General features: G+C 37.7%; 1 protein-coding gene across 1 annotated transcript; it reads left to right on the top strand.

Moving 5' to 3' along the window:
• The first annotated feature begins 1,245 nt into the window (after positions 1–1,245).
• Positions 1,246–20,676, top strand: LOC120799141 (coiled-coil domain-containing protein 178). Its single transcript, XM_040144073.1, has 19 exons — positions 1,246–1,327; positions 4,414–4,550; positions 4,660–4,703; positions 4,791–4,870; positions 5,314–5,517; positions 5,617–5,837; positions 6,771–6,913; positions 7,940–8,093; positions 8,201–8,296; positions 8,549–8,685; positions 8,805–8,988; positions 9,095–9,157; positions 9,463–9,591; positions 9,717–9,830; positions 10,034–10,179; positions 10,504–10,663; positions 13,254–13,403; positions 16,819–16,953; positions 19,328–20,676. The coding sequence occupies exons 1-19, from the start codon at positions 1,270–1,272 to the stop codon at positions 19,454–19,456; spliced, it is 2,484 nt and encodes an 827-aa protein (XP_040000007.1). The 5' UTR covers positions 1,246–1,269; the 3' UTR covers positions 19,457–20,676.

The following is a 20,676-nucleotide window of genomic DNA, read 5'->3' as shown; positions in this document are numbered from 1 at the left end:
TACCTTTCTTGTCTAGTGAAAACCGTATATCTCTAAATTTGGTGATATTGAATTTAATTTTTTCTTATAAACTGAAGGATGACGCGTTCTTCTATGGGTTGAGGAAATTCTCCCAATTCTTTATCAAAATAAACTATTTTAAACCCCCTTGGATTAGCTGGAAAATGCGTTGTCACAAAGCTGAGAACAGGGCTGTTTTTCTTAGCTCATCACAAAATTAGTTTTTAAGAGAAAAAGTGGTTCTCACAGGACAACGACACTAAAAACATATGATTATCTTATAGAATACGATGGATTGCTGTAGATTAAGCGATACAACAGTATATAAAGTAATTACAATTAGCACAAGCTTAAACTACAGCAGAAAAATGTAACATACACATGAATGCACCAGTAATAAGCTTATATTTCAAAAACATAATATCTAATAAAGGATAATTAAGGATCTTAAATATATACATCTTCTAACACTGTTGATTCTTACTGTAGGCTGTTAGTTTGCATGTGGAAGTAGGCCTCCACTATCATTGCTAAGTATCTAAATCAAGTCCATATCCATTTATTCCCACCTCGCTGAGAAATGAGGTCTTGATTCTATTCAACTCCATTCTATTCCTTACCAAAATGTGCATAATGTGTTATTAAACGAATAGGAGTCACCTCTGAGTGCTGCTAAACAAAAGCACAAAAATTCACTGCTGCTCTTGAACGCAACTCACTCTCACCGAGCACAGCGCCGTTGTTGCTTAGCAACCGCCACAGAAGATTGACAGCAACTTCAGTTGATTCATTCGGAGAAAACCTCAATAAAAGGCAACTTTTTTTTTTTTTTTTTTTTTTAAATAGAATAGCTGGAAGAATAGCACACAGAATAACAATTACAAGCGTCAAGATGGCTATAAGATAGCTGGCGGCCCAAAGTGTGTTAATATAAGTAAGTTGATAGCCGGCAACTTTTCGGTTTCACTTTCTGCCATGACAACGACCCCCCCCCCCCTCATTAATTTGTCATTAGCCAAGTTAATTACACGTTAACCTCACGTTAGCTAAGAGAGCGACATCCGGAGATGAGTGAATGTATTAGTTAGCTAACGCTAGCCAACTTCGTCCGGAGGCTTAACTGCAGAAGTTCAACCTATGATATCCAGTGTGAGAGTATCACTGAAGTATGAAAGATTCTGGTCCAGCTCAGAGGATGTAGGTCAAAGTTGAAGGTAAAAGCCTCTACTTCTCGGTGATGTTATCGTCAACAACGAAGAAGTTGCAGCGATGCCAGACGTTGAACCCCTGAGATTCCCATCAAGGGAAGGAAGACCGAGTCAACAAGGTGAGAAAAGCATCTGGTTAGTTAAGGTTTAGTTGACTGACTCAGCGGTACTCTTTGTAGTTAGCTGATATCAATGTTATTATTTTAAAATAAAACAACTTTAACTTTACACACGTCAGCCACTGAATTTGATGGACAGAAAGCAATTCATGATGCCAGGTGAAATGTAACAGTTACAACAAACTGACATTCTCAGTTAACTCAAAATTAAATTACAAATCCTTGAAATTTACTTAGGTTTGCAATTGGTAACAGTGACAATAAGGTCAAAAACTAAGAAAAGGGGGTGAATTTGATAAATATAAGATACAACAACCAATGGATACTTTCAGGTAATAAGTGATTGATTTTTATCTCCATACGTGATTTGAGCAACTTACAAGTTCACCAAATCTCTAAAGTTTAGAGTCTCTAATAGAATAAACATGAGTATGATGGTTCATGGTATGTTTTTTTTTTTTGTTTACAATAAAATTAACCAAAAACAAATACGGACATCAGAAACTGACCAGTCTGCTGGCAATCTAATGATATTGAATGATGGTGAAGAAAGGTAAGCTATCTTATATCTGTTATCACTAGCTAAATGGCAGATGATTGGTCCCTCAGACTCACATGGACCTGCTCTGTGGCTATAAAACAACCTGCCATTATGATTTAGAGCTAAGTCATCCTACTGCTGACATATTGCCCTCCCACTTTGCTACCCCACCTGGCTCTTTCTGTGTGTATTATTCATCTAAACTGCTCAGCAACAGATGGTCTTCATTTCGGCCCCCCCCCCTTTCAGTTTTTCCTTGACTCTCCGCTTGTATTGGTATGAGTCAGCGTCAGCTCCCTCACTCACTATTCTACTAATTCATGGAGAATAATGGTGGGAAAGCTACAACTAGTTCCAAAAATACCTACCTACCTATTCAGATCTACCTTTTTCTTACTGATTAGAGTACCCATTTGTCTGCAGGCCCTAGACAGTTTTGGTTGTAGCTCCACTGGGCGCTAGACATGTCTTGCTGTGCACAGTAGACAGAATACTGTAATGAAGGGGCCTATTAACTACCTCACACACGTGATGCAGTCCATAAAAAGCTAACCCCAACCTCCCATTCCTCAGATCTCACAAGTTGCAGCTCATTGTTCCTCTTAGACATGGTTTGCAGACTTGAGGTCAGTGGTGCAAGGGACCCAATGGATGCTCCTGTTGAGCACTGATCTATTAATCTAGGTAGGAGAGGAGATTTTATTCCCTCCCCGACAAGTGGAACCAGGTGACTTGGCACAAGAACAGGATTGTTTGTTTACCAAGGATCTATCGTTAGTACAAGTTAACATAATACTGGGCCCATGAAGCTCCGGGGGTAAGACGCCACAACTTCCCCAGTTCAAGTCCGGCCAGGGATCTTTGTTGCATCTTACTCTCCCTTGTTTCCTCTCATTTCTCTACTGTCTTTGATAAAGGCTTAAAAAGTCCCAAAAAATGCGTTAAAAAAAGAAAACACAATAAAAAGTTCAAGACACCATTGCCATTGTCTTTATACCTGTTGACTGGAAGCATTTACACAATGTTTGAGGACCTATCCCCTGCCATTTGGCCGATAATAAATTCCTGGGTGTAAAATAAAACCGCAAAATAATGAGTGCTACTCTTACAGCATTCCATTGTCAATAGGCACTAATAATTGACGAATAGTATAACCTTTGCCTGCATTCATCAGACCTTGGAAAGATATCAGAATATTCAGCTTTGTCATTTTTAGTTAAACACAGGCCACTGGCCAAATTATGGTAAATTTTGTGAGTGGCCAGTGAATCTGTCAAAACTATTATTCACTGTAGCCTTTAACAGTATATTCTATACATCTAGACAGTGACAGCACAAAGCTGGCCCTCAAAATAAAATAATGGAAAATGGAATAGAAGAAATAAAATTAAATGACATGTACTATGAACAGCTCTCCCCCTCTCTCCTGTGGATATTGCAGTGAAAAAAGTATTACCTCCGTCTTACCTGATATCTTACGCTGCAGCTTACAGTATAAGACAGACAGTAAGAATTCATAATAAAATGTACACTTCTTTGCAGTGTTGTCAGTAGTATAAAAGTGATTCAAGTTAGACTGTATGCAAATTTCACTATTATTTTAAAAACACAATTTTCCAAAGTGTTTTTCGGTAATATTGGTGGTTGTTTCCTACCTTTTGTATTTACTTACTATATCACAAATTAAACTTTACATATTTTCCTTGAGAAATTCCTATGAAAGATCAACTCAGTGCCAAAACATAGGGCACAAGGACCAATATTTTAGTTCCATAAATGCAAAAATGAATTTGTAACTGTGAGACACATTTTTTTTGGCTACATATTGGAGTTATGAGTAAAAATTTGATCCATACTGTACATATAATTTGTGTTCCAATACTGGGTGTTACACTAAATCTATCGTTATTAAATTATTTACTCAGAGATCGAATTAAAAGTAGTGTTTGTGGTAGCATTCACATACTGTATATTGAAATGATATTAGAGCATAGAGATTTTTTTGCCACTAACATCAATTTCATCTTTAATATATTTACTGTTTTGAACTTAGCCAATATAAGCAAAAGAAAATAGTTCCCAGACATTCATGTGTAGATTGCAGTCTGCACCACTGTTTTGTTTTTTTTTACACTTTTCTTCAGCCAGATGGCGTCCTCTCACCACTAAGAAGTGTGCCCTTGGGTTTGTCTTGAGATGTTCGAATTAGTTGTCTCTGCTCTTTCACTGATGCTTCCAATATCTTGCAGTCTATGTAAACATATTCAAAGAGAGAGAAAAGAATCACAGAACATCTTTCACAGCCAAATACATTTTTGTAATTACTTTTCAAAATAAAGTTAATGAAGTAGGGTGAGTGTTTGTTCCAACAAAAGTCTGTAGTTTTATGATTTCATTTTCATTGATGGATGGTTCGTCAGCGTGTTATTTATAAAATATTTCAGGGGCTTTGTGCCATTAGGTAAAGAAAAACCGTAGGTAGGGTTAGCTTTTCATTAATTCTCTGGAAGCAATTGTTTCTCAACTTTTGTTTGTGTTCCTCAAGACCAAGCAGATCTTCAAGTCGTCTGCTCTGGTAGACGTCGCACTTGTGCTTTGCTCAACAGTCCCTCACCATGTGTCAACAATGCTATTTACCATATGCAAGAGTTGAAGATGACTGTGGAAAATTGGTTTCAGCAGGTAAACTGTCAGATGTGATCAAACCCAAATATCCTGATGGGGTAAGAAACAATTCAAAACGTTTTTTGTTTTTTTTCCATTTGTTTTGTACTTGTGTGGAAAATATCAGCCGCAGATTGACCAGGACAAGCACCAATACAGCAAAACTTTAAGGTGAAGTCTTTCATTGTTTTCATTTCCTGTTTGTTATATTCAGTATGTCATAAAAATATGAAACGTGTTTAACCTCCTTTTTAACAGATTTCAATCCAGAGACTCAGATACTGAATCAGTGATGTCTACAGAGCTGTTCGTCGAAGGCATCGCAATAAGTGCAAGAGGTGAACCGAAATTTTTTTTCAAATTCCATAAAGTCATTTCTAAATTATTTTCTCTCAATTATTGTTCTGCCATAGAAAAGCAAACACTGGCCCTACGCCCATGCAGATAATAGAGCAGCACATAAGTGGAGAGCCTCTAGGTTTAGATGTTTTATTCCCTGCAGCAGTGGTTAAGTCAGTGTGACAATAATGGAGTCCCAGTTACTGGTTCACATCTTTTGCCTCAATAATAAAGAATTATACGCTACCCAGTATTCAGTTATACTAATATAATTCCATGGATGAGGTATATGTTCACTTGCACTTTGTAGTTGGTCAGTTTATGTTGACATGGCTTTGCCAAAATGTATTATCTATTTATATTTTTGCTTACTGAGTTGAAAGTGTTGATATACTGTAGTACAATACAGTGTGCCAATCTTGTAAAGTTTTCCATCCTCCAGAAAGTTGTCCATTATCGCCACTATTGAAGAAAATAAATGATGTCCTTGGAGAGGTTGTGTATCTGATTGAGCGGCTGGAGGCTGATCGGCAGTATGCAGAGGAAGCCCTCCACAAAGAGAAGAAAAGGAAAAGATTTTTGGAGAACAAAGTTGACAGTGTTTCACTGTGGAAGCAACAAGAGCATTCCTTTATTGTCCAAAAAGGTCAGTGATTATAAGATGGTTTATCATTTCTTCGTAGACCTGTTTCTTGTGAAGTATTGTGATTCTGTGATTCTTTCTTATTCGTTATTGCTTTTCTAGAGCATGAGGCTTGCATCAGAGACATCACTGAACTGAAGTGGCAGCTAAAATTGGAGAGGGAGAAGCTTGACCAGGTCCAGGAGAAATTGTCACACACTGAGGTGTTGAACCAGCACTTACACGAGGACATCGACTTTGCCAAAAAACAAATCCCCATTGTGAAAGAAAATCTGGACCTCCAGAGAACCATCATAAATCAAATCAACACTGCACAATCAGAGGTGGCTTGTAATTTGATTTACTCTTTCACTATGTTTTTATTTTTTAAATCCACAAAAGCTGGTAACTTGTGACTGCAAGGATGTGGTTAAAAATTGTCTTTTGAAGAAGCTGAAGAATTATTTTGGCATTTTTCCATGAATTAGATGGCTAACATCTGACGGTTTGTTGTAAACCCAGTCCCGTTGTGTTAAGCTGCAAAATGCAGTTCTTTAAGTGTGGTTCTCTTTTTCAGCCAAACCAGACAAGGTTAATGTCACTCTACTGTATAGCTCAATGTGATGAAGTCTCTCCCTCGCACACTAACTCTATCTCACTCACCCACTTGCTCTTTTCTAACTCTAGTCTTCACCCACAAGTGGCATGGCACTAGGGATTGCAATGTTTGTTGGTCTTTTGGTCCAATGTCCATCCAACACTTTGGTCTAGTGTAAAATCTCTCTATTTTAACAATTGACTGGACTGCCATTAAATTTTGTACAGGCGTCCATGGACCCCAGACAATGAATCCGAATAAGTTTTATAATTCCCTGAAGTTTCATTTAGCTTGTGTTCTTTTTAATTCCTGTAGTTTATGAAAAGATGAATTGAAATATAATGGCTTGATTTTGACTGACTTAATGTTTACATGCAAATATGTTATGGAAGTGTATTAGTAGAGAGAAGAGTGATGGGTAAGAAACAGATGGATCAACATTCAACAGGTCAACATTGACATGATAATATTGCAGCTTTATACATGCTAAATCAAACACCAGACTTTTATTTATATTAGATATTTAGTTTATTTTTATTATTATATTTAGATATTTAGTTGCTACAGAGTATGATTTGATAACAGCACAATGTATTGATTTTAAGGTCAGTAACTATGAAATTGTTCATAAATAATATCTGAGGGAAATAGCCCTTGACCCCCTTCCTTCTTTTTTTAGGCAGATGAAGTATGCTCAAAAACACAAAGTGATCTCATAGTCGTTCAGAGGGAGTTGAAAAAGATGGAACTGGACGCCAACAATGAAAGAATCTCATTGGACCATGTGCTGTTGGCGATGAAGAATCAGCTGGCTAACAGATTGTGAGTATCTGTCCCAACTATAGTGAAAATAAACAGGTTCACCATCAAAGTAGTACAACTGGGACAGGAGGCATCTTTCATAAAACGTCTGAATAACTTTCATCAACATCTAGTACTCACACAAGTTAAATCTATAGTATTACTAGAAACTGCATACTGATCTACAGTATATATTTGGCATCACCAGTGGCTTTCGCTATAAAATAATATGGCACAATTTGAATTCTCTTCCCTGTTGTCGCATCTACCCATTTGTCTGTTATGACAGTGTGATTTTACTATCTCCAAATGCATTTATTCTGTGATTTCATGGGTATTATACACAGTACACTACCAAAGTACAAAGGAAATTTCATGAACCCAATTTTTTGTATAAAAAAAACGTCAAATGTATTTATCCTAACAACCACATACTGTAGTTTTCATCATATGTGAATCTCATTTTCGGCATTTTTGTATAAAAAATTGTGTCATGGCCATGGAGAACACTTGTTTCGGACTGGTTGGCAGATGTCTGATAATCTATAACAGGACAGTTTAATCAACGTTCGATATCAGTGCGCTAGCCAAGGTACATTAAACTGCATGAAACCAAAGCAATCTAGCCATTTGTTAAACTGGCTGCAAACAGGTGCAGGTTTCCTGATATACAAAAATAACGGACTTGGCATTGTTTTAACAGTAATATTTCAAATTTGTTATTTGATGCTGACAAAGACAAGACCAGGTCATGTTTAATATCAGCTGTCTTATAAAACTCAGTGAAAGTGAAAGCTAATCATAATGAAGTAAATAAAATATATGTTTGGTTCCTGCTTTGTAAAAAACCTTGTCAGAGGTATATTTTCCTCTACAGTTACACAGGCATCATGATGTGCTGTAAATTATATTCTTACAATATATTGTGTATCACTATCGCTACCATGGGGAAAATATCATGATAGCAAAGCATTGTGCGATACTATGTGATTCCTTACCTTCATCCACTTACTTAATAACAAAAGACAAAATTGATTTTCTCTCCAGGGAAGATTTAAAGCAGTTGAAGATCCTTGAGGAAGGTCTACGTGCTGAAATAGTTGATGCTGAAAAGACAGTTGCTCTTACAGAAGAAAAGTGCGCAGCCATAACGCAACACATCCCTGAAATGATGGAGCTCAAGCAATCTGAAAAAGACCGGGTAACTGATATTGTCCATTTTTCAGTTTTTATACTTTTCAAAAAGGTAGCTTTCAGCAGTATACAAAAGTCATTCGAATTCAAGTTTTATTTCGGCTTTTATTACAGATTTTGCAATTGAAACTTCGAATTGAGGATGAAATGCAAAAGGAAAAGAAATTGAAAGAGAAAATAATTGCATTACAAGAAGATATTGAGAGATCTGTAAGTATTGCCACAGTAGCACCAAAATAAAGTCACAAGAGTGCAGTCACTGGACATCTTTTCATAATGTTGGTACTGTTTTCCTACTTATTGTATGTGTAGTAGAGTAGAGCATAGCATGCAACTGCCAAGGTTGAGACTGGACTCTCACTGGAGCTATGCATGCTAATAATCCTTGAGTCCATGGCACTGTAAGGTTTTTTGGATAAGTGCATCCATTCAGTGGCGTACTGTCTGTTATGTTATCCACAGAAACTTAATGGGGAAGCAGACGTTTCCTGCATAGAAGAGCAGCTCCACTCAAAACGTAATGCTTTTGCAGCTCTCCGCAAAGAAAACATGGAGTATGAACAGAATTTTGAAGAGTACAAGATAAAAATTTCTGAGAGGTACAATGTCAAAGCCAAAACAGTGGAGAAACATGTAACATCCTCTATTGGATATTACTATGTACAGTAGTAGGCCACGTGTGTGTTTACCATTACTTTACCATGTGATTTTTTGTTAGTGAGAAAGCAGTGAAGCACATGCACGAGGAGAGGAAGCAGATGCTCCAGAAAATCCTTGACAATGACAAGCAGTGGGAAAAGGCCAAGGAGGAAGTGACCCAAGTTGTAACCCAGCACAGAGTCACCCAGACTAAGCTGGAGGAGCAGGAGCAGCTCACCTTCATGGAAGAACAGAGGGCCAGGGTCAGTGACAACATATGTACATGTTCTCTGTACGGGAAAATAAGGAAAATGTGAGATGCCAACTGCTTTCTCCAGTGTTACTCTATGCCCTTTCTATGCTCTACAGAAAGAGATTGAAAACCTCAGAAAAGATCTGACAGGTCAGGCGACTGCCCTGGAAATACTGAAGGTAAATTCATGATGCTCTTCAGGTTTCTTCACCCTGAGAAGAAGGAAGAAAAATTGCAATGAAAATAAATTAGATTTAAGAAGATTGTATAAACTTATAGATATGTTGTCATGGAGACAGAGGCTTCCCAAAGCACAGTATCAATATAAACTGAACATTGTAAGTTTCATAAAGGTAGTTTTATATGCATTGCTGTATTCAGTTGCATATTTTTTTTAACATTTCCCATAATTGTTTTTACGCCCATTTCCTGTTTTAAGACTTTTGGTTGAAGACATTCTACCTTGTATTTTGTTTTGCATCAGGGTCAGTGTGCAAATATCAATGACGGATTAAAACAACAGCAAAGGAGCTCAGAGCTAACCAACCAAAAACTTCAGAAAGAATTTGAAGATGCATCTTTAGCAACAAGAGCTCTGGAGACAAAAATTGAGGTACTGATAAAGCTTGATAATAATTAATCTTAGTCCATAGGTAATTTTACATCCAGAAAGCAACAATTTATAAAATAATGTATTGAAAGTCAACTGCATTCGCTGTCTCTTTTTGGTTTGTAAAGAAAATCAAGAAAGTGACAGAAAATTTGGAAAAGATTGAGTGTGAGCACAGGAACACGTTACTCAAGCTTGAGAGGGAGAAAAAACTCAAATGTGACTACCTGAAAGCTGCCCAGGTAAGAAAAGAAAAGTTAAGGATTGCATAAAATAATTCTTCTTCTCAAGTTGCTAAGTTAGGTTTCTCAGTAGAGCTCTCTAAGCACCAAGCAGTCACAGCTATTTATCATGTATTTTTTTTATTTTTTTTAACAAAATAATCACTTTGAAAAAACAATGTTTGCATGCTTTTTTCAACACTAATGCTACTCCTTGTTTACAGGATTTACAAACTGCCGCTGTAAAGAGATATGACTACACCCTGGGCAGGATCAGTGACCTTACGGAGAAGAGCAAAGAATACCAAGATGCTTCAGTTAAAATGGAAAAAATAGTTGAAAGCATGCCAGACGTCATAGCGGAACTTCAGTAAGAGTAGTTTTTCACTGGAAACACCCAACAAAATTGTTTATATTAAGGAAATGATTGGGATTATTGGAAAATACTGATTAACTTTTTTTTTAAGGGTTATGACAATAGCAATGTCAGCATTTTTACAAAAAAGAGAGGAATAAATACTCAAAGAAATAATTAACCTTTTCTCTAAAAAAAGTTTGGTATTTCTTTGATTTTAAATATTCAACTTTTTTCTAGAAGGCTGGATGTTTCTTGAATAAATGTGTTGCTTTGAGTAATAACAATAATAATTTTAGAGGCATAATATTGTTGTACATGTTTGATTTCTCCTTCCAGAAGTGTGTTTGATGTGGTGGATTTCAAAAACAAATCAGCTGCTCTCATAATGAGCACCTTGCAGTCTGATATTAATAACTGCCAGCAACAAACACGGCGATCCATGCAGACACACACTGCTCATGTTACAGCAAGAAAAAAGGAAATGGAAGACATCAAGGTAACAAAATGTTGTTCAGTATAACTCGCTGTAAATACACGCCTTTTTGTGTCATATACTGTGAAATCAGAGACAAGCTGTAAAAAACATCTCATTGTTTATTTGTTTGTGGATTAGTGTCAGCACATTGCTTGTCACAATACTTCCCTTAAGATGCAGAGAAAAGAGCTCTGTGCAATTAAAATTACAAGCCATGGCCATCTTGTTTAAGTGCTTTTCCCACAAATGACAACTCACTGTTGTTATAGTCTTCTGTCTGGACGAATTTGATGATGCGTGTCGTGGTGAAATGCTTTGCCTATTTTGTTACCTGTAGGTCAACATTTTCAATGGCACTTTTCAATGTAAGCATACAGTTCACAATATGAGATAGGCATATCATCAGGACCTTTTCATATTAATGTCACAAATAGGCTCTTGTAAAAACATGAGTATACTGTGCACAAAATGGCATGTATTTGAATACTCCTTTGTAAGAGAAACCCCTGTTTATTGTAAGGTTTTCATCTGCAGGATTATCAGCCCCAGCCAGAGCCTCTTTGCTGATGGGGGTTTCACATGGCTTATCTAATGTGAAATCGCCATGTGGTATATAGTTTCATTAAACGGTGATCAAGAATGCATTAGTTCAAAACAAGAAAAGGCAATGGAGCTTAAGCCGCCATGCATCCAAGTGCAGCAACTTTAAAGAAGTTGTTGGTGTGAGACAATTTAAGAATTAGAAGTCTTCCTCATAGACACAACTCCCATTAGCCAGATAAAAATTAGCCATGCAAAAAAGGGTTTAGTCTTTTCACTTGACGAAATAAAATGATATAACAACAATACTCCTCACCGAATAAAAGATCAGAGTCAGTCTGAAGTTCCAAGGAAATTGGTCACTTTAATCATTTGGACCAATATAAAGCACACATAATGTCTACATTAGCATAACATAATAAGCAGAGTGTGCATTCAGAAATCACAGTGCATGAAGCAGAATGATCAGACACTCTCAAATATGAGGTTTCTTATAAAGATGCTGACCCAATACTATACTCCCACAAGCTCCTGTAGGTTGCACCTCCTCTTTTAAACTCAAACTGATACAGGTTACTATAACTAATGGGAGCCTGATGGGAGATTGTATGTGGCCTTAAATACAACCCACAGATGGTTGTTTTTAAAGATACAAATACAGAGTATATTAAGATAAAATCGATTTGATCGATCAACTTGTTAGAAAACTGTGGTCACCTGTAGTCGTCCCATACACATCTGAAAGGACTTCAGCTTTCATACACGCAACTATTTTTTGATTTGATCAAGGCTTGTCGTTTGGTAAAGGACAAAGTAAACAATACAAACTGCAGACGCAATCAGTTTCTTATGGGCAATGAAGTGTAATTTGTTCCATTTACACTTCACAACAGCGTCAGATGGGCTTTGTCAGTGCTGCATGGAGTAATTAAACCTGAAATCAATAGCAGGCATTTGTCATGTTTACAGCCCCTCTTTCTGCTGGGTTAAACTCATCACTTTAGTGCTGTTCTGTTTTACTGCAGAGACACACTTCATTATGTCTGCAGGTAGAGTTGAGATATTCACCAGCGACATATCCAGTGCTTGGGAAACACTGTTCAAATAAAAAGGGGACACGCAGAGAGACACATACTCACTGTGATTTATTTGCTTGATATCCCAGAAAAGAGTCCTTTGTTGTATGCCTGGTATATATATTGCCTTAATTAACAACACAAATACAGAATACATGCTTTGTATTGTACGCACACATAGCAGATCAGTGGTACAACTAATGTATCTTCTAAATGGTCAGTGTGTTGTTATTATACAGTATGTACAGTGCTGTTTAATGACTCTCCATGTCCTTGCACTATATAAAATCTTTTCTTAGGTATCTTTACATGGCAGATTCTGAGTCATGAAAACATTGATCTGTGTGATCAGTCATTATGTATTTTAAATCTGGACTGTACATCATGCTCCCTCCTTCTGCCACTGTAGCTGTGTTACCATGATTTGGTAAAATCATACTAACACAAAGCCAATAGTGAATGCTTACTGTTCAAATTTTAAAATTCATATTCATGTATAAGAGGACCCTAGCTCCAATCCTGGTTAAATTTTTAGTATATAGGTGACGGTCAATGATGCACCAGTCAGATACACTGGAGCGTTACCATTATATGACTGATCCACATTAATGTAAATATGGTTTCTTCGTCAGTCTCAATATAGAATTCAGTGTTTTCGCTATCAGATACATTCATTCTGTCACAGCAGGCTGCTGACTCAAGTTTTTAGTGCCACAATAATCCATTCAGTAAGGTACACAGAGTTAAAAAGAAAACTGGTTTCGGATTGCCACCCAAGATTGACATACTCTGATGATGTATCAGAATCAGGATTGGGAGACAAAAAGTCGAGTCACTAGTGGCACTGTAATGTAGTCATTATAATAGTTACAATATTGGTCTACTGTCGACCCTCGCACCTGCTTTTGTCTTGGTGGTTATTTATCAGCTACTGTAAACATATAATTTACCTTAACTGTTTTACCTAAACCTTTTTTGTTTTCACGTTTGTGTAGGAAGCACTAAAAATTGCACTGAAGGAGAACAAACAGCTGGCAAGCGAGTACGAAAGTCTTAAGAAGATCCTCATGGAGGCCAAACAAGAGGCAGTGTTAGCATTGAGCAAGAAAAACCACAAACATAAATCTTTTCATTATTACACACAGGTAAGGCTTATATAACCTTTTGCGGTATTTAGTCTATTTCACCACCTTTGTCTCTCTTTTTAAACATGTTTAAAGACTTAAGATTTCTGCTGTTACTTATGTTCTGTTCCCTTATGTTCTAGCCCATGTTATCATTCTTAGCACTAGATAACTCTTCTTTGCATGGGCAGTAATTTTAAGAAGGTTTCAGCATGGAAACCAGTGAGGAGGTTACTGCAGCAATCTAATAATGATGAGATAACTTGAGTGGAGGAGGATGATGGATGTGACATAATGTAATGATAACTATGTAGTTTTGCCACCAAGGGGAGTAGAGCAAGAGGTTGATGGTAGATGTAAATACTTTAACTTCTACTTTTTCCTGATTATAGTTTTTATAAGGTGGTCAGAGGTAAAAATGGTTTATTAAAGTTGTGTTACAAATTTGACTCTGCTCAGCACAGCAGTTGGTTAGGGATCAGAGGCAAACACAGTTTAAGATCAGACAATGAATGTGCCTTCAGTACTAAAATAGCATCAGAGGTCTTGACTAGTTGAGGGAGACAACTCAGCAGCATTTTACTATTTAATCTTTATAGTTTTTGACACTCTTTAACTGGAATAGAATTACACATGACAGCAATAACACCAGGAAGAAGCCACGCTGCTCCTGCGATGAAAAATACATATTATTTGTTCCAAAAATGACTAATACCTTTACTTGAGCAATTCCTCATCTAACTGCATGAATGTTATCAAGTGAAAAATGCATGCAAAAATAAAATCCTGTGGACAGGATTTTCCACGCTCATGATCAAAGCCTGATTTTCTTTTACTCTGGATTCAGCCTTCACCATTTTTGTTTGTTTCAACTCTACACTTCTACAACAGAAGCCTCTCAGCTAGTGTTGTATGCCTAAATTTAGTTTTTATAACAAGCTTATAATCAGCAATGTTTCTGAAATGTAGATGCAGGCCTATCACATTTAATCTGATTTATACATGAACATTCAAGTACTCTTCTTTCCTGTTTTAAATTTCCAATTATAATGTTTGTGTATATGTATGTCCCTGTTGGTGCACATATTACACAATGTGATTGGCCTTAATTGATGTGTTTATAACTGGAGGCAACAAGGTAAATGCATTTAACATTGTCAAGATCATTTGAGAGATCAGATCATTAGTGCACGTGTGTGTGTTGCCTCACACCATTCATTTTTGTGAGGTATATAATCTCTTTTATTATATTCCACTAAGGGACAAAATGAAACCCATTTCTTAGATATCCTTAAAATGCATCTTGACAGCAGGCATCCCTGACATTCCGTTCAGGAGACAAATTTAAAACAACCTTCAGTATGAATTCAATCCAGCTACTATATGGTACAAAATGCCTTAAAAATATACTGACATAAAGTGCAGACATGCAAAAAAAGATGTTTCCTACATATTCATTTGTAATATTACTTCTGTTATGAATACCTTTCCTAGCACCTTGCTTATTGGTCCAAAGCAACGCAGAAAGAGTCTACAACGACGAAAGCTAAAACACCTGAAAAGAATGCTTGAAAGTGGGATTTAAAAATTGTAATTTGAACCCATAGTCAATATTCACATGTTAAAAAACAGGTTATAGGTCTTCCTTTAAACCTGAGATTATAGACTTTCCACGAGTTGTCATGTTGAAATACAGCTGAGTAGTTGGAGCATCTACTGTCAGTCTTGTTACCTTGAACGGTAGTCAGTGGTGGAACGTAACCAAGTACATGTATTCAAGCCCCTGAGGTACTCATATGTTACTTGAGTATTTCAATTTCTTGCTACTTTATCCTTCTACTCCACTTTAATTAAAAAGGGGAATTTTATACTTTTTATGCTACTAAATTTATTTAACAACTTTAGTTCAGTTCAGTTATTTATTTACAGGTAAAGATTTTATATAAGAAATACATGATGAGCCTATAAAACGATGATCTGTAATAGACCAAACTGCAGTATAATGCTACTTACACATAAATTCATCAGTAATAATAATCCAGTAGTATAATATATAATAATAAATGCATACTTTTACTTGTGTGACATTTTCAGTGCAATTATATTTCAGTATTACTACTTTTACTTAAGTAAAGGATGTTAGTACTTTGTCTACCACTGATGGTGTGTAAAAATGTATTATTTATTCAATATTTATTACTATTGTCATCCATGACAGGCGTGACCCAACAACCATCATCAACATTTCTTAATAGCAGAGATTGGAGAGCATCATTAGGCACATAAATGTACTAGTTTTAGTGTCATGCTATACTTCATGATAACAGGTGGGATAAAGGAGCATACTGTATATTATTTTTAAAAAGGTACAGATTGCAGCTTTAATATACCCGTATTTTAGACACAGATAATTTAACTTAACTAAATTTAGGTTGTATTCAGCCACTACAAACCTACAAAGCCTTTTTATCTTTGTAGTGAAAAAGTTTGTCCTATTTATTAATTATCCAATTAATACACCCTTCAGGTGGTTTATGTAATATTAGTGTTAGCAATTTTCTTTTTAAAGCAAGGATATATATAAGTATTTGTATTCACATTTGGACATTAAATCATCTAAATTCAACAAGTATAATTACACTCAAATATGCAAAATTCTCATTTGTAAAAGAAGAAAAATAAATGATTAATTAACATCGGATAGCACTTGCCAGTATCCGCCTCTTCTAAAAATCCCCTTGAATCTACTGTACATGTAAACATTGCTTTGTTTATGTGGAGGCTTTCAGCTCTTGGGTTTTAACAGGGTACACCATAAAGAGCATTCTTGTTATTGTCTTTCCTTCAGGAGCTGATGACTGAGCTAATTCGCTTTAGTTTTCAATGCACTGGGGAACACATTGCCAAGCAATGATAAGCTTTGTAGGAAGAGTAGAGAGATGGAGGGGGAAGAAAAGCAATGGCATCTATCAGAATTTAAACCTCTTTGCTTGAAACTGTGTTCAAATAATAAAGCAAGCAGCATGTCTTTCCAAGAGACTAGGAATAATTTCTGGTTTCAGTGGGGGGTTCATGACTCTGTGTGTATGTGTAAAATATGTCTTGAGGGGATTGGTATAAAGTTAAACTGGGTGAAGTAGAAATATTTTACTCATCAGCTTTGCAGTCACAGAGTTTGCCTCAGCTAGAACAAAACTGCTGAAGCATTTAGAGAAAATTAACCCCCCATCCTGGCAGCCAGATGTGACTGGATTCTGATGAGTGCACACGAGTGGGCAGAGAAACCAAGAGACTGTGAAATTCCTGTCAGGCCCGTGTACTGCAGAATGGGCTATTGACTGCTTTCTCTATTCCCCTCCATCATTCTTCTTGAACACTGCCATTAATTTCCTCTCCTGCCTTACCAATTCCTTTTCTCTGCCTTCTCTCCCCCTAGCTCTCTTTGTTGCAGAAGAGGATGCACAAAGCTTTGGTGAAATACTTCAAACAACGCAGCCTCTATAGCCAGGCTGAACTGGACTGGTGCCAGGCTCTCTCTCAAGAGACCAACCAGAAAATAAAAACAGCCCAGGTATTTGTACACATACATGTAAAACAGTCAGGAGAATTGCACAAACTGTCACTATTCATTTAAATGGCAAATCCCTGTATTCAACTTTTATCCCAGTCTAGGTATTCTACCGGATGGTAGCATATTCGTTTGCATACTACAGCAACTCCATGTTATGCTTGGCATTGTTTGAGCCTCATCCGGCTAGTCAGTTGCCTTGTGTCTTCTTTGCCAAGCAGGGGCAGCCAGGCAAACATCCACCAAGGCTTTGTGCCTCTCTGCTATGGTGGAGTTAAAGACGCCACTCTTACATTTACAGTCTATACATTCGCTCATGAGATCACAGGCTGATGTGATGGATGATGTGTCTGCTAGAGTGCCTATGCAGTGACCCCGTGTCTGAGGCTAGCTCTGCCTCTCTAGATAACTCTATACATACAACACATTGGGTTTGGTCACATTGCATTAACATTTGAGCCTGTTTCCTGTTTAGCAGGGCCATTTTTGACTTTACATCTATTTCAGGGTGAGTTCATCAGACCAAATGGAAGATATCTATATTACAGCTTCTTCTCTGTGAGAAGAATAACCTTCTGTCTGTCTTGCAGAAGAGTAGCAGCATATTCTGCAAGGTTGAGAAGTAAGGATCTTCAATTAGAGGATAATCGGTGTCTAATCTGTGCTGTGATGTGAGATGAGGTCAAAGCGGACAGAGGGACAGTGATGAATCTTTATGAGATGTCCTGTCCAGCATTATCGCAGAGCCAGGCAGCATGCAACCATGCTATGGATCACTTTCTACCTTTTTACTTCTTCTTCACCCTAACACTAGGGCATCCTAAACCTCTAGCTAGCCATGTTTGTCAGTTGCAGTCAGTATTGTTTTTGTGTAAAATACTATTTTGTTTTTTTTATTATTATTTATTATCTAACTTTATCAGATATGCTGGAGGCAAACTATGCTGAGATTTGATTAGAGGTTTTCCAATGGAGTACCTTGTGCAAATACCATTAAGTGGCCTCCTTCTTAGTTCCTCCTCCTCTGGCTGCTGGCATATTTTTTTGATAGGTCTGGTCCAGACATTACAGGGAGCAGCCATGTCTCAGCGGCCCAGCCTCAAAAGGCCCCAGCAGATCACAGCTCAAGGCAGGGAGGAGTGGGGCACAGGGGGAGGAGCTATCAGAGAGCTGCAGAGTGTGAAGGACAAAAGAGTTGGTGTATTCAAGCGCACCACACCGTCACCCGTCACAGCTCAGCACAGGGTCCATCAGAGCAGGCAGCATTCACTTTAAACAGGCTCCTCATGAACAGTCCGGCTCAGGGTCTATCCTCCAAAACGTACACATGGAGAAAAAACCTTTATGAGTAAAAAAGAAAACCTTCATGAGTTTATGAGCATACATAAACACACAATCTGCATGATTACCTAACTATTAAGACCCTGAACGTGATCCATAAAGGAATACACTGACAGTATGCAGATGCTGAGAATGCAATAGGTATTTTGAGTAGGACAGAACTAAACCCGAAGACTCCAAGCAGACCACTATTACATGATGCACAGATTATCAGTGTCAGTTGCCACTTTATCAGAAAGATATGAAGAAATCAATAGAAATGATACCAGTTGTAACTGGAGTTAAACCAGGCTGAATCCTGATGAGGCCTGTAGTAATCCATCATGTCCACTTAACCTCACAAGCAGAACATAAGAGAGGTCAGGTTAGCGCTTTCACGGCTAAGGAGTGCTTGAAAGAGAAGCCAAATGGCAGTTTGCTCAAAAGTAGCTTGAGGGGAGGAAGGCCGGGGAACCCTAGGGTGGGTGGGTGGTGGTAGTGTGTGGGGGTGGGGGTGGGTGGGAGTGGGAGTGGGAGTGGGGTGCGGCGGGCTGTCATCCTGTTACACTCCTGCCAGAACTGGCAGTTCAGCTTTGTGTTCGGAGAGTTTACACTAGGGATGGCATAATTGACAATGGCTAACAGCGGAGAGCAGTGCAGAGCCTTGTTGAATGGCCAGTAATGATTGGAGCAGACGCCCACTGCCCCAGTCCCAGGGGACAGTAATCCAAGATCCTGTTTCTGATATAATTGTTAGTCAGAGAATTTCTGCATGGCCAGGCCGGTTCAGATTCCCAAGCTGGTTGACAGTGCCAGGCAGTTTAATAGAAAAACTGGATGCTGAGGTTTTTAAAACAGAGGAGCACTGAACCTGGACGTGGTTCACCAGGAGCCTCTTTTTCTCCTTCACCACAAAAATAAGAACAAGATGGTACCTATAGTCTCAGTTTGTGTGAATCCCACAGAGTGAGGACTTATTATTGTTATTGCCTCTTTACAAAAACAGTGTTTTCTTAATTAGTCTCTTTTCATTTCTGTTTGCCCCTTATTCAAACAGGAGGGGTTGTCTGACGAAATTCAGCTCATCTCTGCATTCCTGCAATCCTTGACAGATGACTCTACTACCACTGATGATGCCAGGGTGAACAAACAAGCCGGTCCAGATGCTGCTGGATCGAATGAGTAGATGCCTTCAGTTCAAATAGCAGTGTAATTGGACATTCACCTGTACCAGACAACTTACTTACCCTAGCACGCTTCACTATTCCCCCCTCTTTACTTGCAGCAAATCCATAACAATGAAACAGGTGACTTTCATGCTGCTGTCAGGACTGATCTAATTTTAGCTGGGTGAATGATTGCAATTGGCTTTGCCTCATCAGATAATTAATCTATGTCACCATTAATTGGAAAAGAGAATAATTACAGGCAGTGTTGACAGAAATTCTACGCTTCTCCAGATTCCAAGATCTAATTACAACTAGTGAAACCCCGTGACCTTAACTAGCACTTAGTACACCTTGCCCACCTTGACCATGCCCATGTGAAGACCACTGTCCCTGGAAAGAACCTGTTTTTGCAATCACGCCGCACACACTTCCACTCTCTTCACTCTCCTCACTCTCTGAAAGCTGTCTCCCTCAATCACTTTTCAATATTCAATCTTAATTTTGTGGAAGTTTAGCATTTTCAATGAGCTGGAGATGAATGATTAATGAATAAATTTAAATGCTTCATTTTGTCCATGGATCATTAGTTAAGTCCTTTGTGGGAAGGACCTGAGAAAAGGAGTGAAAATTATTGAGACATTAGCCTGAAGCAATCCAGGGGTAAATAGTGTGCACAAAAGGATGTTGTGTGTGCACTATCCACTGGCTTTTCTAAAGAACCCTGGGGAAACACTGTTTTCAATTTGGAATCTTAACTGAATCACATTTAGTACTTGTAGAAAATTGATTTTTGTTTCATCATGTTTCAACAATGTCGTACTAATGGTAGACAACACTAATGTCTGCTCCATATGGACTTTAAAAGTTAAGCAAAAATGTTTTGGGATAAACAATACTTGTCTACATACTATCATATTAATTAAATATTTAAATTCTCATTAAAAAAAATAAGAATCTGTAATTAATAACAGTCATACAGTTCTTGAAAGAGTTCAAGTGCTGTTGATATTCTTTACAATGTTAGTAGTGTCAAGGTCGGTGCTTTCAGACTGCTCCTTAGAAAAATGTGTTGCCCTCTCCTTCTGTCTGTGGCTGGTTGATAGAGATGCTGTTGTTTTGTTGATACGCCGGATGCCTCTCCTACTACTGGAGACAGAAGGGGGCAGTATGGACACAACAACCTTAGAGAGACGTATTAATTGACTGCAACACGGTCCACTTTAATATCTTATGGTTG

The sequence above is a fragment of the Xiphias gladius genome, chromosome 14, assembly GCF_016859285.1.
Source record: "Xiphias gladius isolate SHS-SW01 ecotype Sanya breed wild chromosome 14, ASM1685928v1, whole genome shotgun sequence".
Classification (NCBI taxonomy): domain Eukaryota; kingdom Metazoa; phylum Chordata; class Actinopteri; order Istiophoriformes; family Xiphiidae; genus Xiphias; species Xiphias gladius.
Note: the sequence above shows the minus strand (reverse complement) of the source record. Positions and strands in the feature narration are given on the sequence as shown.

Excerpts from the sequence above, each read along its gene's own strand:
- LOC120799141 (XM_040144073.1), top strand. The coding sequence starts at position 1,270 with ATGCCAGACGTTGAACCCCTGAGATTCCCATCAAGGGAAGGAAGACCG. Across the intron at positions 9,592-9,716 it reads CTCTGGAGACAAAAATTGAG|AAAATCAAGAAAGTGACAGA; the intron begins GTACTGATAAAG and ends TGGTTTGTAAAG. Across the intron at positions 13,404-16,818 it reads CTTTTCATTATTACACACAG|CTCTCTTTGTTGCAGAAGAG; the intron begins GTAAGGCTTATA and ends CTCTCCCCCTAG.